The sequence below is a fragment of the Zootoca vivipara genome, chromosome 7 (genome assembly GCF_963506605.1).
Source record: "Zootoca vivipara chromosome 7, rZooViv1.1, whole genome shotgun sequence".
Taxonomy (NCBI): domain Eukaryota; kingdom Metazoa; phylum Chordata; class Lepidosauria; order Squamata; family Lacertidae; genus Zootoca; species Zootoca vivipara.
The window spans coordinates 2,181,110-2,198,977 of NC_083282.1; the positions used below are offsets into that span (position 1 = coordinate 2,181,110).

General features: G+C 43.8%; 2 protein-coding genes across 6 annotated transcripts in view; one reads left to right on the forward strand and one right to left on the reverse strand.

Annotated features, from left to right (window-relative positions):
* COLGALT2 (collagen beta(1-O)galactosyltransferase 2) overlaps positions 1–11,934 on the forward strand; it is a 71,604-nt gene extending 59,670 nt beyond the window's left edge. For both annotated transcript variants that reach the window (XM_035122594.2, XM_060276548.1), the window contains exons 8-12: positions 3,558–3,664; positions 4,951–5,083; positions 5,558–5,685; positions 6,462–6,668; positions 9,154–11,934. In XM_035122594.2, coding sequence (XP_034978485.2) covers positions 3,558–3,664; positions 4,951–5,083; positions 5,558–5,685; positions 6,462–6,668; positions 9,154–9,430 — 852 coding nt within the window. In that variant the 3' untranslated portion in view covers positions 9,431–11,934. The remainder of the gene's footprint in view (positions 1–3,557; positions 3,665–4,950; positions 5,084–5,557; positions 5,686–6,461; positions 6,669–9,153) is intronic.
* Positions 11,935–15,145: 3,211 nt separating this feature from the next.
* RGL1 (ral guanine nucleotide dissociation stimulator like 1) overlaps positions 15,146–17,868 on the reverse strand; it is a 122,275-nt gene continuing 119,552 nt past the window's right edge. For 3 of the 4 annotated variants that reach the window (XM_035121461.2, XM_035121463.2, XM_035121462.2), the window contains exon 18: positions 15,146–17,354. In XM_035121461.2, coding sequence (XP_034977352.1) covers positions 17,167–17,354 — 188 coding nt within the window. In that variant the 3' untranslated portion in view covers positions 15,146–17,166. The remainder of the gene's footprint in view (positions 17,355–17,868) is intronic. The other variant, XM_035121464.2, reaches the window with a different exon arrangement.

Genomic DNA, 17,868 nt, shown 5'->3' on the forward strand with positions numbered 1-17,868 from the left:
AATCCCGCAGGGCCCTGGTCTCCTGTGAAAGAGCGTTCCACCAAGTTGGGGCCAGTACTGAAAAGGCCCTGGCCCTAGTCGAGACCAATCTAACCACCTTATGGCTTGGGATCTCAAAAATATTGTTATTTGTGGACCTTAAGGTCCTCCACGGGGCATACCAGGAGAGACGGTCCCGTGGGTACAAGGGTCCTAAGCCGCATAGGGCTTTAAAGGTCAAAACCAGCACCTTAAACCTGATCCTGTACTCCACCGGGAGCCAGTGCAGCTGGTAAAGCACTGGATGAATGTGATCCCGCGGCCGGGACCCCGTAAGGAGCCTCGCCGCGGCATTCTGCACCCGCTGGAGTTTCTGGGTCAGCTTCAAGGGCAGCCCCGCGTAGAGCGAGTTACAATAATCAAGCCTGGAGGTGACAGTCGCATGGATCACTGTGGCCAGATCCAAGAGAGGTAAGGGACCAACTGCTTGATACCGTAAATGTCACCTTAGCAGTGGCTGCAACCTGCGCCTCCATGGAAAGGGAGGCATCAAAGGTTACACCCAAACTCTTGACAGAAGGCGCTGGCACTAATTGAGCCCCTGCAAGAGATGGGAGTTGGCCCCCCAACCCCATGTTGTCCTGACCCAGCCAGAGGACCTATGTCTTTGAAGGATTTAGCTTCAACCGGCTCCCACGTAGCCATCCAGCCACAGCTTCCAAGCACTTGGTCAGTGTGTCCGGGGCCGAGGCAGGACGGCTGTCCACCAACAGATAGATCTGGGTGTCATCAGCATATTGATGACAACCCAGCCCAAAACTCCAGACAATCTGGGCAAGGGGACCCATAAAGATATTAAAAAGCACCGGGGAAAGGATTGCACCCTGCGGGACTCCACACACCAAGGGGTGCCACGCCGACAACTCCCTCCCTAGCTCCACCGTCTGTCCCCGACCTGAGATAAAGGGGCGCAGCCATTGTTGGACTGTGCCCTGAATCCCCACGTCGGCAATACAGTTTTCTAGAGGATAGAGCTACATTTTACAAGAGCCCAGTGCAGCTCCCAAATCCATGTTTCTGTCATGTACACTAATATATGGGGAGCTGCGAGGGATGGCGCTTGCTCCTTCTTTAATCCAGCCTCCCCACCATACACACCTGTGTGAGTAGCTTCTGCTAGCACTATCTCTAGTTATATTGGCAGTTATCAGCAAAGCTGTGTGTGTATCCCACAGTTCTGCTGAAAACAGAGATCATGGCATTGGGTTTAGAACACAGTTTTGATCAGGTTCCAAGCCACTATGGCTGTAACAACAGGCTTTAAAGTGTGGTTGAAGCTAGGTGGGTTTACCTGGGGTTTGGAAACTCACAATGTGATGATATCACATTAAATGTTTAAATCAAGGTTTTGTGAATCTGTGACTCCAGATGTTTCTGGACTCCACCTCCCACCATCCCTTGCCAGGATGTCCAATGCAAGGGGATGGTGGGAGTTGTCACTAGCAACATCTGGAAAGTCACAGTTTACATCATGCAATACTATTGAGAGGATGCTTTTCTTAGCTTGCATAATAGATACAAAGCAAGCACATCCCTAGGGCCACAACGGTGATGATCAGACTCTTTGATTCAGGTTCTCCCCACACCATCTTAATGTGCTTGCCTTCTGGGACCCACAACCCAGACTCACTCCTCCATTTCAGAGGTGAATCTGCAGAGATCTGTGTCTGTAAATTGTAGCCATCCTGTATTGGCATTAAGAATGGAACAGCACACGGCATCTCTGGCACCCTCCTAAAGTCATACAAGGAAATTATTGTAAGAACTAAGCAGTGGCTCTTTCTGAACTCCCTTCTTAACGAATCCTGTTGTGCTTATGAGGCATTAAGCATGATATGGCATCTGTAACTATGGTGTGGAACATTGAGAGTTCATTGGCTTGGGTGAGGGTGGGTTTGTTTTTTAGTCTATTCAGGTGATAGTTGATTAGAGGATGGGCGGAGAAAGCGCCTCCTGCCTGCAGGAGTTTTCCCCTCATAGGATTTTTGTGCCCCACCCCTAACCAGACCCACTGTTTGAGAACCACTGACACAGAAGAACACCGTGTAAAAAGAGGTGGGTTAAGGAAAGCTCAGAGATCTTCTGCGCATTGAATAACAGCACCCCACACAGGACCATTGGATCCTGTTGAGCAGCTGGGGGGGGGGACTGATGCAAATCTGCCTCTTGGCACTTGTCCTCAACCCTGAAGGAGCTGTGCCCAGTTTTTCTAGCCTCGATGGCTCTCTGTTTACATGGCTTGTATAATTAAATGTAGAGACAGTGCCTGGTTAAACATAGACAGATAGACTATGTTTAGAGCCGATCCTGCCTGTCTGACTTGTGTTTTAAAATATGTTGTTGATTTGTGGCTGCATTATTTGCCAGCTTTATTGATCTGTGTCCTGTTTGGAGGAAGAGCTGGAGCACAAGCTGGTTTTATTTTTGTCGGCTTGTTTCTGCGCCCAATACTTGAAGGCTGCACTTGTTCTTTCTTGCCTTTAGCGAGGAGAGCATCCCAAGGACCTGCGCACATGTGCTCACGGATCATTTTGCCTTAAAAGGCCCTGTTTGCTTGGGCTAGGTGGGAAACTTTTTCCACGCACTGTTTACTAGTGGTGGTGGTGGTGTGTGTGTATGTGTTTAAAAAATAGTAGGATAAACCTTGAGTTCAGACAATGTAGGTGCCAATGTGTTCTTAGTCCCAACAGAAGACTGGAATAACTTAAAATGCATGCGCACCTTGGGGAAGGGCCATACCTCGTAAGTACAGCATGTGCTTTGTATACAGAAGGCCTCAGTTTTAATCGCTGGCATCTCCAGGTTGAACTTCCTGAAATCTTGGACAGCTGCTGCCAGACATTTACCTGATTGACATAATGCTGAGTCAGAGCTAATTTAGTCTTGGTGGTTGGCTTAGTCTTTGCTTTGTTTGAACGTGCAAACCCATCCAGGCAGACTAACCCTTGCTTGATTTCCGTCACCAAACTAAAGTGAAGCCAGGATTTGTTGCTGGCTTACAAACCTTAGCTTTTTAAAACTATGGTTTAGTGTTAAGCAAACTATGGTTTGTTTTCCCAGACCACACACTCACCAAGCCAGAAAGGCACGAGGAAAGAACAGCTGGTTAACAAAACCAAGCTATGGGGAAACATGCTATAGTTTGTTTTCTTGCTTGCCTGTAAGGTGATGTTATTCATTGAGCAAACCATGATTACAACATGGCTTAGCATTATGTGGAAATGCAGCCACGGTGTAGATAATAGTGAGGTAGGAGTCAGTTAAGGCAGTGTCTTATGTTCATACGTACAAGTGTAAAATTATCAACTCTTCTCCCAATTTATTTGAGTTCTTAGCAGTTTTTTTCCATTTCAAATTTACTTTTACACTTGTTTGAACCATCACTTTTTTTACTTCTCAGGTGGTGATTATATTTTGATTATGTCCCATAACACCCACAAACTTTTCCATTATGCCACGCAAATCTCCCATTGGCTTGTTTAGATCTGCACTGAAACTCCTAGCTTCTTTCTCTGTAGATTTTTATGATCAACCTCAAGCGCCGGAAAGACAGGCGAGACAGAATGCTGCGAACTTTGTACGAGCAGGAAATTGCAGTCAAACTAGTGGAAGCTGTGGATGGAAAGTGAGTAGATGGTTAGGGTATTTTGTCTTTTTTATTAATGTGCTGCCATTTGTGAATTCTAAACACTAGATGATGCAAAGTTTGAACATTCTGCCTTGACAACCCCACTAGATAGTTTTCAGTGCTGTGAATTAGATGGCTAGCGGAAATGGCGTGTGATGCATTATTTGCCTGTGAGTACTAATGTGCTTCTCTGTTTTGGTGCATCTCTCTGAACTGGGAAATTGGAGCAGATCAGGGTCTCTGCATGAGATCTCTGCATGATTCAGCCACTCTGGCCTTTCAACTAGCCTCTGCTGAGTGTGGTCAGTTTTGGTGCATCTCTCTGAACTGGGAAATTGGAGCAGTTGGTCACTGGGAGACAGAGCAGAAATCCCTGTTTTCAGAAGAACCTGCTCATGGTCTCCCATACAGATGCACAGAGGAGAGGCTCATCTGAGGACAGGTTATTCTGACTCTTGCAAGTTATCTAAACTGTTTAGGGGTTGTAAGAGCAAAGAGGCTCTCAGAGATCTGCAGTATATTTTGATGCAGAAAATATTTTCAAGTTGGCTTTTTCTTTTGATACTCCTGTAGAGCTTGTGAACTAGAATATTGTAGAACCAAATTTTAACGAGTACAATCCCCTGGAGAAATGGAGCGCTATCAAGCTGCTTGCATAGTCCATATTTCCCTGGGAGCTTGCATGGGAGATTTTTGCTGTTAGATTCCTGTACCTGTTATATTTAAATCCACCTCTCTTAACCGAAATGCATTTGTTAAGTAGAATTGTCAGGCCAGTTTAATATACCCAAAGCTTTCTATAGTTGCACAAGAGAAGATTGTTCTAAAGAGGATGTTGATAGCAGGGTTTCTTGCAGTTGGCTCCAAGTCAAGTGACAGATACCTTCTCATATGCTGAGATTTGCTCTCCTCTCACACACAATCCTCTTGATTAGAAAATCCAAGGCCATGTTAACAGCAGGTTAATCTTGTTAAAGCTCTCAGACTAGAAAGAAAGAAATGACTGGACGGGAGATGGTGGGGTAACTACTTGTAAAGGTTCACCCAGGTAAAAAAATATCCTGCAAATAGAAGACTAGCATTATCTGGAAGAAAAGTTATTCCCACTCGGTGCTGGTTTTCTATTGACAGAGAGTTTTTAGCAGAAGAGGGAATTTAAATGATGTTATCCTTGGAGTCTACACTGGTGCAGCCCATTCTACCACTTCATTCTTCTGCATGCATTGACTTTCTCCATATCCTGAAAAGTTATGCTTAGGTGACTCAACCCTTGTACCTTGCAGAGCATTGAATGCAACTCAGCTGAAAGCTCTCAACATAGACATGCTTCCTGGCTACCAGGATCCTTACTCCTCAAGGGTGCTGACTAGAGGAGAGATTGGCTGTTTTCTTAGCCACTACTATATCTGGAAGGAGGTGAAGTCTATTAACTGCTTGTCTTGATTGTAATTATGCTGGGATGTATGGGGGAGTCTTTTGAGAGCACTGAAAATCAGATGCTTTTCAGTAATAAAATGGCGGCAGACGGAGACAGGGTTTGGCATCATCAGCTGACAACTATTGACATTGTATGTTTACATCTAATCTTTCTTTTGAAATTGCTGAATTATTTGCAAAAGCAATTTACTTCTGGCACAGAGTCACCTGCTTTGAAAGTTCTACCCCTTTGGCCCTTTATGTCACTTTCAGAGCCTTAAAATAATCAATAAAAACTATAATGTTGCAACAGGTAGATGGATGTGTAGCACAGATGAAGCTCAAACGAATTTGGCATTGGTTCTGCATCTGGTACAGTTTCAGGCTGCCCCACAGCAGACAACACAGCTCACTCCAGGTACCACAAGTAAAGTCAATTTCAGTTACTTTCCTCCCACAAACTATTCCTTTAAGGTGCAAGACAAGGAGCTGGATAAAATCCTGGTCATTGAAGATGACGTGCGCTTTGAGCACCAGTTCAAGAAGAAGCTCACAAAGTTAATGGATGATATTGAAAGAGCCCAGCTTGACTGGGAGCTCATGTAAGTTCCACTTGATTTTGGCTGTGAAAGGTCTTCTCTGATTCTGCCTGTGAAAAGTCTTCTCTTCCTTCCATGGAGCTTGGAAATGATCCATAGTTGTAGCTATAAAAGCACCTAACACTAAAATAGGAGAAAAGAATGCCTAAGAATTGATCAGCTCTCGCTTTAGGAAAGTGGAAAAAAAGGGTGGCTTTTAGGTTTCATTGACATGATTCCAGCATGACTACCACATGCAGATGTTCCCCCAAAGTCTGGAAATTAAGGCACACTTTTTCATGAAGTTTAGCCTTTTACTTAAAGCAGTTTATTTGTAGACGGTCCCTAACTGCTCAGTACCAGTGAAAACTGATTGGAAAGTGTCTAATTGGTTTTGGCCAATGTCTCGTACAGAAATGCACCAGGCAACCTCTACTAGATAGGAATGTTGGTCTCTCGTTTGCTGTGGCTTTATAGCCCCACTGGCCTTCCCTGTCTGGAGATGCAAAACTCATTTTTAAGACAATTTCACTTGGGTTTTGAGTTTTCTCTCTAATATTTATAGCATAACATGACCTTACTGTCAAGAACTGTGTGTGACTGGCTGTTTATTTCTTAGATCTCCATGTTTCTTTGATAAAGCTCAAAACAGCTTCCATGGAGCTCCCAGTGGTTTTCCATCCAGGCAGTGATGAGGTCCACACATGCTTGGATTCAGCTTCATGGGCCTACATACCTGTGACATGTATGTGAACAGAATGTCAATTCCATGGCAGAACCACCTGTCTTTTTCTTTCTAGATACATTGGCCGGAAACGGATGCAGGTGGAGCGTCCAGAAAAGGCTGTTCCCAATGTCATGAACCTCGTGGAAGCTGATTACTCTTACTGGACACTGGGCTATGCCATCTCCTTGCAAGGAGCTCGGAAGCTGATAGGAGCCGAACCTTTCAGCAAGATGTTGCCTGTAGATGAATTCCTGCCAATCATGTACAACAAGCACCCAGTGTAAGTTTAGTTGTTCTGCTTGAGTTGTATTGGACTAGTTAGCTAGGTTTGCCCCATACTGCATAGCACTGTGGGAAGCAAGCACCTGCCTCCTACTGGAACCTGGGTTCCTCAACCAAATTCTGATTGCATTTATTAGTCATTGCGAAAACTGCCGCTACAACTACTTTGGGAATGACTTTGTAGATGCAGAGAAGCACTGTTTCTGAGAAAGGCACAACGAGGGGATGGATGGGAAGAAAGGGGGTAAGGCACCTATATCAAGCAGGCATGTTTCCAGGGAGAGTAAGGGAATAGGTCACAAAGGAGTTGATTTGAGTCAAGACCAAGAAATAGGTAGTGTAGATAGCAACAGAACTTTAGATAAGTAAGTCTCTCTCTGTGTGTCTCTCTGTGTGTAATGTGATCCTCTTGATATCTTTTATTGATCAGTTAAAATTTTTAAATTAAAATATGACATGAGGCAAGTGCCCTGTGATAAATGGACTCCAGTGGTGGTGTGTTCTTGTGGTTTATTTAACACGCACCTCTTTGCCCAGGCGTCCCCAAACAACGATGCTATAATGTCCACATGACATTTTATTGTATTGATTTGTTTTAGCATGGCTGTATGAATCCGTGGTTGTTAACCACTTTTAGGATTTTTAAAAATGAAATGCAGCCTAGAAAATGGTTTTAGCAAAAATTAAAATATGATGGGACCGGGGGGGGGTATTATTTCCCCAGAGAAGCAGACTTGGTGCCATTTCACCTTTGGTGTGTTTTTGGCACCAGGTGCAGACCTTTTATTTTCTCCAGGGTTTTTAACAACTGCTACTTTTTCATTTTCTTTGTATGTTACTTTTACCTGTTGCTCAGTTTTCATTTTCAATTCTGTACATCCTTTTTTAAAAATACTGGAAACATTTTATTATGTTGAAATGCAGCATACAATACATTAAAAGTCATAATCTTGGTAAATTATATAATACATTAAAAGTCATAATCTTGGTAAGTTATCGACACAGAACCTGGAAGGAGCAGGTTCACAGCTTCAGAGGCTTCTGCATTCAGCAGTGTCACTGGAGGCTCAGGCAGCTTCGGTGGGGAGGAAGCACAATTCAAATTTCTGAGCACAATTCAAAGTGTTGGTGTTGACCTTTAAAGCCCTAAATGGTCTCGGCCCAGTAGACCTGAAGGAGCGTCTCCACCCCACCATTCAGCCCCCCCCCCTGAGATCCAGCACTGAGGGCCTTCTGGCGGTTCCCTCATTGCAAGAAGTGAGGTTACAGGGAACCAGACAGAGGGTGTCCTCGGTAGGGGCACCCGCGCTGTGGAACGCCCTCCCACCAGATGTCAAGGAAATAAACAACTATCTGATGTTTAGAAGACATCTGAAGGCAGCCCTGTTTGGGGAAATTTTAAATGAATGATGTTTTAATGTATTTTTAATCTTTGTTGGAAGTCACCCAGAGTGGCTAAGGGAACCCAGTCTGATGGGCAGGGTACAAATATATTATTATTATTATTATTATTATTATTATTATTATTATTATTATTATTATTTCCCCAGCTCTGGCTGATTTGCCAGCTGCGCCCCCTTTTGGACAGAGAAGACTTGACCACTGTACTCCATATTCTGATAATTTCGAGTTTGGATTATTGCAATGTGATCTATGTGGGGCTGCCTTTTAAGACGATTTGGAAACGTCAACTGATCCGAAATGCAATGCTCAGATTACTGGCTGGGGTTCCGTTTATATCTCATATGTTTTAAAATAGTTGCACTGGTTGCCAATTCGCTTTCAGGCCCAATTTAAGGTGCTAGTGTTAGTGGTAAAGCCCCAAACAACTCAGGCCCCAAACACCTGAAAGGCCATTTCCTTCCCTCTTGGGCCCTCCCACTACCCTCAGAGGCCCAGGAGAGGGCGCTCTTTCTGGCAGTGGAAAAGTTGTGGGACTGGCTCCCCACAGAGGTGCATGTAGCACTTTCATTATACAGCTTTTGACAAATGTTGAAGATGCACCTCTTTATTCTGGCTTCTGATAGTTGAGTTGTATATTTTTAGGACCAACCTCATTTCTGTGACGGTTAAGTTGTTTTAAACTGTTTTTAATATTGTGTTTTAATTGTGGTAGCCTGCCCTGAGACCTTAGGGCAGGCATCCCCAAACTGCGGCCCTCCAGATGTTTTGGCCTACAACTCCCATGATCCCTAGCTAACAGGACCAGTGGTCAGGGAAGATGAGAATTGTAGTCCAAAACATCTGGAGGGCCAAAGTTTGGGGATGCCTGCCTTAGGGTGAAGGGTGGGTACTACTACTACCGCTACTACTACTAGATTGAGGCCGAATTTACTGAAGAAGTGATTTTCTACTGAACAGCTCTGACCTATCTGTTATGAAATATCCAAGACAAAAAAATCCCCATGGCATTAAAGTGTAGTGCTAAAATATTCCCTTTTGTATCTGTGGCCATGCTGATGTTGTTGTTTTCTCCGCTTTAGTGCCAAGTACATGGAATACTATGAACCTAGAGACTTGAAAGCCTTCTCTGCTGAGCCTCTGCTGGTCTATCCAACACACTACACTGGGCAGCCAGGATACCTTAGCGACACAGAGACATCCACAATCTGGGACAATGAGACCGTAGCCACTGACTGGGACAGAACACTCTCTCGGAAATCCCGGCAGCAGGGCCAGATCCGCACAGATGCCCAGAACAAAGATGCTCTTCCACCTCAGCCCTCTCTGGAGGCAGCATCAGCAAGGGATGAGCTATGACTGTTCACTTGGCCAAGGAACCCCTGACAACATTGGCAACAGCTGGACTTGCCTCATGCGCCATCTTTTGACCTAGAACCTTTCAGAGATATTAACATTCTGTCTAAACTGGCAGATGCCGTCATTTTGAGCTGACTGGTTTTAACTGAACAAGAGTCTCTTGTTTTATAGGAGGAGTGGCTGAGCCTGACTGAGTCTTCTGAGAAATACTGTATTGACAGTAGGCCATTTTTTCCATGTAGGGGTTTGTACCATGGGACCCTCAGTTGAGCTTCTGGAGGACTCTAGAGGGCAGCAAGTTTACACTCTGAAAGGACAAAGCTTTCATAAACAATGTCTTTCTACACTTTGTGTAGAATTACTGTATTTATAAAGATTAATATATACAGAGGACTGGGAGAGGTTTACAGGCCCTTCCATGTTAATTATTGGATTGCTGCTGGGCTTTGTCAACCATGTTCTCTGAGAGAAATAGTGTAGGGAGGGGGAGACTGTCAAAGAGTTACTGCCAAAAATTATCCCGTGTCTTTATCTATCTGAATTCCAAGTGGATCTTTATTTTGTCTATTGTGAGTCCCCAAAGGTGCAAATAACTTGTATTTATTTATAGATACAAAGACTGGTGGTGGGAGTTATGAAGAATTTCTACAGCAACTTCCAACCTGCAGAATTATTTGTAGTCAGGGGCGTAGGAAGATAGGGGTGGTGCGGGTGGGTCGCCCCGAGCGGCGCGATCCCAGGGGCGCCATCACGGCTGCCCACCGCGCCCCCAAAACATGCGCCCTGCCCCAAAACGTATGCAAGGTGGCATCACGCTTGTGGGTGGTGTGATGCCCCTCAATAGCCTGCCCCTTGCCTCCGTCCAGGGAGAGCGCAGCAGGGAGAGCGTGCGTTGGCTGAGCAAGCCCCTGCAGCGCCTAGCGAGGTTTTTGCCGGGTGGCTGCCCTTCACAAATTACAGCAGTTGTCTCTGGCCTCCCAAACATTGCAACCCCCGGCCTTGGGCACAGATACCTTTTTAAAAACTGAAATATCGTCTGGAATAATTGTCAAGCGGTTGGTCATCAGAACAGAACCCTGCTTCTCCCATTTTATATAGATAGAAGGGCGAATGGTGACTGTAAATTGAGATGACTATAACAAAATGTCTTGTGTTTTTTTGAGCGTGAGCAGTCTTAAACATCTCTTGACTGCTAATTCATTTTTAAAATAGACAGACATTATTTGTTTCAAAGACCCCACATGAGGGCTCCCTTTCAACATTGTACCAAAGAGAAATCTCTGGTTGTATCAAGCTTGCTGATCTCTGTTTTTTAAGATAACTTAAACTGTTTGCGTACTGAATTCTTGTCTTTGTCACCCCCATCATGAAAATCACGCTTCTCCATTTTGGGATGAGCTGTGATACCCTCCCTGCTGGACAGTGTTTCAACACACTAACACCACATCTTTATAAATGCACCCGAAGTCAAGCGGTCATTTAATCTTGTAATGTAGACTTCAGAGTTTGAAGGGAAAATCATTACTGAAACAAAACTTTTTAAATAAAAAACTAAGGGAAGAAACTCTATCTGCTTAACCTGCTGTAGATGCTGTACACAGGAATTGTTGTTCTTAAATGGAATAACTGTAGTATCCTATTACACTCTTTCCTAAAGGGGATAATGTTGCTGCTTATCAGCTGGTCTGATAATATATAGCAAGTCAACTCGTCTGTTGTCATGGTCTTTTATTTGTGACTTTAAATACTGGCAGTATGGTGTGATGCGATCCGATTGGCCACTCCCAAGTCCAGCTGGAGTTTGTCATCTCTGCTTTGAAAGATTAATGGCACCTGGTAAAGCTCCTTTGGTCTTGAAATGGCTTGGAGGGGGCCAGAATCTTGTTGCAGAAGCCAGCTGGATATTTCTCACTCAGAACTCCAAGCCTGTATACCTGGATATCTCTGACGATGTCCCATCCAGGCACTGAGCCTAAGATGTGCTTAAGATTCAGCAAGGTTGCTTTGATACGTGTGTCTTGGTGTGGCAGGGCTGCTGCAGTTGGCCACTTGACTTAGAGTTCTTCCTGGGAGAAAAGATTATACTGCAATGATACAGGTAAGTCTGGTGTGCCCCTGCCATACCTTTCTCTGTGGTGAAAGGAAGGGGGTGCTAATTGATATCGGAGCCCCAGGGGCTTTGATCCTTTCATTACCTCAGCAGTGAATCTGCTGTTCCTGTGCAATCTCATCTCACGATTCTCACCATGGATGCATGCACTTCCTGTTGGTTTGGAACTGAATTACAGTGGTACCTCTAATGTGTTCCGAACGCACATTCGTAAGTCGAAAAAAATTGTAAGTCGAATCCCATAGGAACGCAATGGGAGAAAAAATTCGTAAGTAGAAGCAACCGTATCTAAAAATTCATAAGTAGAAAAAATCCTATCTAAACCGCATCCAAGATGGCGGACGGAGCTCCATTCGTAAGTAGAAACATTCATAAGTCGAGGTACCACTGTACTTAACAACCTAGTCTGACCCATTTAGTACTCTGGGTACAGACGCTTTGGAGAAACGAGAACTGATTGTTGAAAAGTACAACCACACTACGGAAGTAATTTACCAATTGGCCCTAAATTGCTTACAGCAGGGATGGAATTGACAAACTATTGGCCAGACCTAGCCCATGAAGCTTTTCCAACCAGCACACAGTCACCCACTCTCTTCTCAGCCCTACCCCTGTCTTCTTAGTGGCAGTGATCAAAAACACCCCCCACAAAAACCCAGTGAACTGCTCATGGAGGAGATTGTTCCCTTTCTGCATGGGCAAGTTGTATGCATTGTGTTGTGTGATGAGAATGGGGCTCTCCTTCCTCACCATACAGCAGAGAAATGATGTAAACTGTGCCCCTACAGAATGAGAGCAGGGCTGCCTTAATGCATGCAATTTAAGTTTCATGATCTCCAGCTGCTATGTTGTAGCCTCCCCTGGCTCTAGTTATGATGCTCTGCAGTGTTTCCTAAAAATGAAGTCACAAAGTGAAGAAAGCTATAGCAAGTTGGCATTCCTGCTACACCAGAGTGTCCAAAGTAGGACAAAGAGAAGTTCAGAATATACCTGGGAAGACTTAAAACTGCAGAAAAGAAGGAAGGCTAGTTTTGTGTTTGCTGGTCCATATTTAGGAAGCCTTGTTCTTGAAAAAGCAAGGTAGTTTCACTTGATTTTTTTGTGGTTTTCCTCCTCCTTCCCCAAATCGCATTACAGTTCTCCATAACATTGATGGATGGGAGTGGTGGTAAAATAGCTTTTTTCTGGAATGGTCCAGGATTGTTTAAATGCAGCACAGGATTTTGGAAGGGTACAAATAAAATGGGAGCGAATAGGATCATGACAGTCCAGAGTCTCTTAGGGCTTGGGCAGGCATTCTGTGTTATACTCTCATCCCTAGGAGAGTTCTTCAAAGAAAGCAAAGTTTTGTTTCCTTAACAACGGCTGTTTCTAAAATCTTAGCACAATGTGTTTTCACTCAAGTGATTTGCTAGGAAGTGATGCAGGGTTTTTCATGGCCAGCTTCTTGGGGGCAGAGTAAAGTGTTTTCAGAGTATGAAAACACAGACATAATAGTGGGCGGCTTTCATTTGGTAGTATTCAGAGTGTTTCCCTGATTGAAAACAGCATGTTTCCTTCTTAACTGAAGAAAATAAAAAGGAATCTTGTGAAATCATGGAAATGATTATGAGATGAAGGAAGCTCTGTCCATTGGAGGGACAGGACTCATCAAAAAGCAAGCAAAGCTTAGGAATGTATAAAGGGGTGGGAATCAGAAGGAAAACTAAGAGCTTAGAGAGTGTCAGTGAATATGAACTGCTGTGCATGTGATAAATTACTCTAGCAAAAAGGACAGCTTGATTGATTACACAAATGAATTGCAGTTTACTCAGACTGCCTAATAATATGTGGTCACTTGCAAGCCACCAATTTGTTCACACCAACTGTACAGCCTCATGAGCAAGTCAACAAACTTAGATGTGCCGAGTACTTTTACATATTAGGGAGAAAGAACTTCTCCATGTAACATGTACGTTAAGTTGCAATGTCTGAGCTGGATTGTGGCTCAGGCAATTCATTTTGAATGTCCTGATTTCATTAACATTATTGTTAATAACATTACAGTTTCAGTAAGCTGGAACTAATTCACTCTCAAAAACAACCCTTATGAATGTAATGTCTGATATACACCAACTATTTCTGAATATTTGCTGTTGGTCTGCTATCCAATGATACTTCATTTCAGCATGTGATAGACCCAGGTGGCGCTGTGGGTTAAACCACTGAGGCTAGGGCTTGCTGATCAGAAGGTTGGTGATTCGTATCCCTGTGATGAGGTGAGCTCCCGTTGCTTGGTCCCAGCTCCTGCCAACCTAGCAGTTCGAAAGCACGTCAAAATGCAAGTAGATAAATAGGAACCGCTACAGCGGGAAGGTAAACGGCGTTTCCATGTGCCGCTCTGGTTTGCCAGAAGCGGCTTTGTCATGCTGGCCACATGACCTGGAAGCTATACGCCGGCTCCCTCGGCCAATAATGCGAGATGAGCGCGCAACCCCAGAGTCGGTCACGACTGGACCTAATGGTCAGGGGTCCCTTTACCTTTACCTTTATTGATTGGCTCAGTGGTAGTGCATCCATTTTGCATGCAGAAACTCCTGGGCATCTCTAGGTAGGGCTGAGAGGACCCAACCCCCCCCCCCCCCCGCCGCCTAAAACCCTGGAGAGCTGCTGTTAGTCTGCTGAGTTAAATGCACTTCTGTGTATAAGGCAGCTTCCTTTGTTCCTGTGGTTCTAATACTCATTGTGTGCTGGAATCATGTTGGATTGCTGTTATTGAGCATATGACAGTTCATTGGAAATAGTGACCTGACACTTGCCAAAATCAAAACTCTTGAGATTCTAGAAAGTCCAAAGCACTTGAATTATGAGGTGATTTCATATTCAAATCAACCTGGATTGTGAAATAGTTGTGAATTCTGAGTATCTTCAAGGATAGGTTGCTGATGAAAATCCAACAGTGAACAAGTTTAAATAGCTTAGCAAAAAGGGTGTGCATTAGCACCAAAATAAAGGAAACTCTTTAGGCACCAGCTGTTAATAATTCTCGCCTTTGTTTAGAAAGACACTTTATCATCACAAGCTTAACAATATAAAAATCTAGCTGATTCTACAGATATATACAGAGTCTTGAGTATGTGCATATACTTACACATATAACACATTTGTTGCATTGCTTCTTTCCCCAGAAAACAAAGAGAATGCATCTTGGTTTTTGAAAATCCATCTTCACTCTGGACACTTTTAAGGCTCAGTTTTGAAATAACCCTTCTCTCCTCTAGGCAATAACACTGTGAGGGGATTTAAGCTACGTAAGCCAGGAAAGAGTGTATCTTGAAACAGAAAGAAGTTTCGCATAGTGCAAAATGCATTATCTGATAAGACCAGATGGTTTTTCAAACGCTTGACTATTGAGCTGTTAGCAGCAGCTGTGTATATTATTCTAAAATAAAGTTCAGTGCCAGAGCAAACCAAGTCCTGCATTCTGTGAGCCATATTAAGTGGATGTGCATGACTGCTCTTACTTCACAGAACTTGTTCAGTTTAGTCTGCTGGAGCATATTTAGTCACCTCTTGGGCACCTGAAATCTCACTAGGCATTATCCATAGCCTTTTTCAAGTACATCTCTTGTGGCCGTAATGGACAGAAACTTGCTTTTTTATTCTTAAAATGAAAGGTGAGATGTTTTAGGAAGCTGGATTCTGCCCCCAGGGTACTTCTTCTTTGCTTCTGCTGAAGTGCATTGTATATACGGCTCTGATTATGATCATGTGGTACGGCTTAATACATAGGCCAGGGTCCAAAGAATTGGGAAAGCACTCTCATGATCCCAAGGAAACATAGGATTTGTTCTTCTCAAACAGCAACACTCCTATCCCCTACTGCATGGCAAACCATATTTAGCTTCCAAATAAATTTATGGTATATATTGGAGGGCAGAGCAGAAGAGAGAAGGAGAGACAGGCACTTTGCATCAGGTCTTTGGATCCAGGCCATATATTTTAAAATTAGTGCTACAAATGAAGCAAAATCCCTCCTTCCATGTGTAACTAAGGCTGTATCGTAAGCATTCTTACAAGGAGGCAAGTCCTATTCGCCTTGGGGCAACTTGCTCCCGAGCAATTGCTTGGAGAGCTGCAGTTCTAGTTTGCTTTTGGAAAGAGGCATTTGGGGGGGGGAAACCACCCCACAGTCTGTTCTTGTAAGGGAAAAGGTTGTTCCAGCAAGCAGCCAATGAGGTAGCAGGGGCAGGTGAGCAGGTAAAAGGCCACAGCTGCTGAATGGTAACCAAGGAGGGGAAGGAGCCTTCTCTCCAACCAAGAAGTAGCGGAAAGGCTGTCATGAGGCACCCACCAATCTCTTTCTTTCACTATCTTGCCAGCCACCTATCTCCACTATGGCTTTGATTTCAATCTTTCCTGTGATTTATACATCAGCTTAGCATGTGCTCTGAAAGGTGTTGTCACTGAACATGTGGCCAAAATAAAATAGCAATGTGGTGCTCTAAAGGGGCTACATTATTTATTCCTTTCAGGATCTGCCACATCAGGAAATTACTCAGTTAAAGGATGTCTTCTAAGAGAAGGGAGCTTCTTTAATCATTAACAAATTCCACGAGGCTGTGGTATCCTCAAATGCTGGCTACTAGTTACATTTGGCTTTCTTGTTTTATTTTTTAGACTGACTATAAAAACGTGGTTATATGGTCTGCTACAATGCCAATATGGCTGAATACAGGTAAACAGCTCCACACTTGGGAGGGAGTCAAAACTGCACACTCCAAAGAAATAAGACTTTGACATTCTTTAGATAAATAGGTTAGCAAAGCATGGGAAAACCATGTAGGGGCATTAAGAAAAGTAGTGTGCATTTATATTGTCTTTCCCGCCTCCTCTCTCCCACACAAGAGAACAAGGCCTTCGACTGGATAGTATTTGCTTAATGTTCCGTAGGAAGGAGGGGGTGTATTTTTCCAGCTTAGATGACAGAGTTGGAAAACCAGCACAATATGAAGCTGCATTGCGTGAGGGTGGCGGGGGTGGCAGGGGGTTAATATTCTAGGAGAGAATATTAATATTAATAATAATATTAATATTAATATTCTCCTGGTTTCAGCAGCTCTGTTCCTTTCCCTAAGCAGGTAGGAAACAGCAGGTAGGAAACAAACCATCAGTCCATCCACACGAGCTTTTCTGCCAGTGTCATCATTTGGCCAATGGTCAAAATTATGCTCCTCCACTTCCTCCTCCTGTAAATACAGATGGAACTGGTAGAAGAGCTTTCTTCCGCTTGTTAAAAAAGGAAGGAAAAGAAAGTATTCCCAATTAATACTGGCATAACAGAGGCTTGAGAGTAATTGAAGAGGATTGTGAAGTTTAGGTGTACTGTACTTTTCATTCCTGGTAGAAAGTGGCCATCTATTCTTGGAGGCTGTGCAAAAAAAGGGGGTGGGGGGTCAGGGAGTGCCTGTAGGCGGTTTTCCACTCAGGTCCATTGTGTATAAAGGTGTGCCTGTTAATAACAAGTGTTAGCTTTGTATTCCCAAAGCTGAATACTGACACAATCATTTGTGAAGATTGTTGCAATACTGGATGGTGGCAACGGTTGCTTTGAAACCCCATCTGCCTTGCATTGGCTTATCCATCCTCAAAGTGTGATTTTGCTGTTTCTGTGGCTCCAGCAGCCCTTCTTGTTGGTCCTAGGGAGAGTCAAGCTGGAGCGGCTCCTCAGTTTCACTTCCCTGTCGAGGGAGTTTTTCTTTCGGAGGAGGAAATCAAAGTTCACCTGGCTGTTCATGGCGTAAAATACATTTGCACCGTCCGGGATGACTAATTCTGCAATTAAAGGAAATAACAGATGGTGAAACACTCCCCTATTTTTTAGTACAGGAAGCCCACAACTTACCTACCGTACTTTTAACTTTTGCGTATTCAGTTTTATGCACTTGGGAAGACATTAAACAGGGGTGGGAATCCAGGGGGAGGGAGGACTTTGGCAACCCTCCCTGCCATTGTTAGCTGCTTTGAGCATGTTCATTTTTGTTGGAAAGTGGGATACAAATAGAATGAATGAATGAATGAATGAATGAATGAATGAATGAATGTGTGTTGACTACACACAATTTTGCCTTTAGGCACAATCCCCAGAACATAACCCCTGTGTAAGTTGCAGGCTTACTGTACAATAAAGAGAAAGCAATACTGGTTGGGGCAATTGCTTGTGCTCTAAGCACTTTAGCACTGTCTTCTCATGGTCTGGGTTTGTAACAAAGAAAATTTAACAAAGAGCATGAGTGAGTCCTGCTGGATTCTCTGCACTATGAAGCAAATAGGAAAATGTCCAACATAA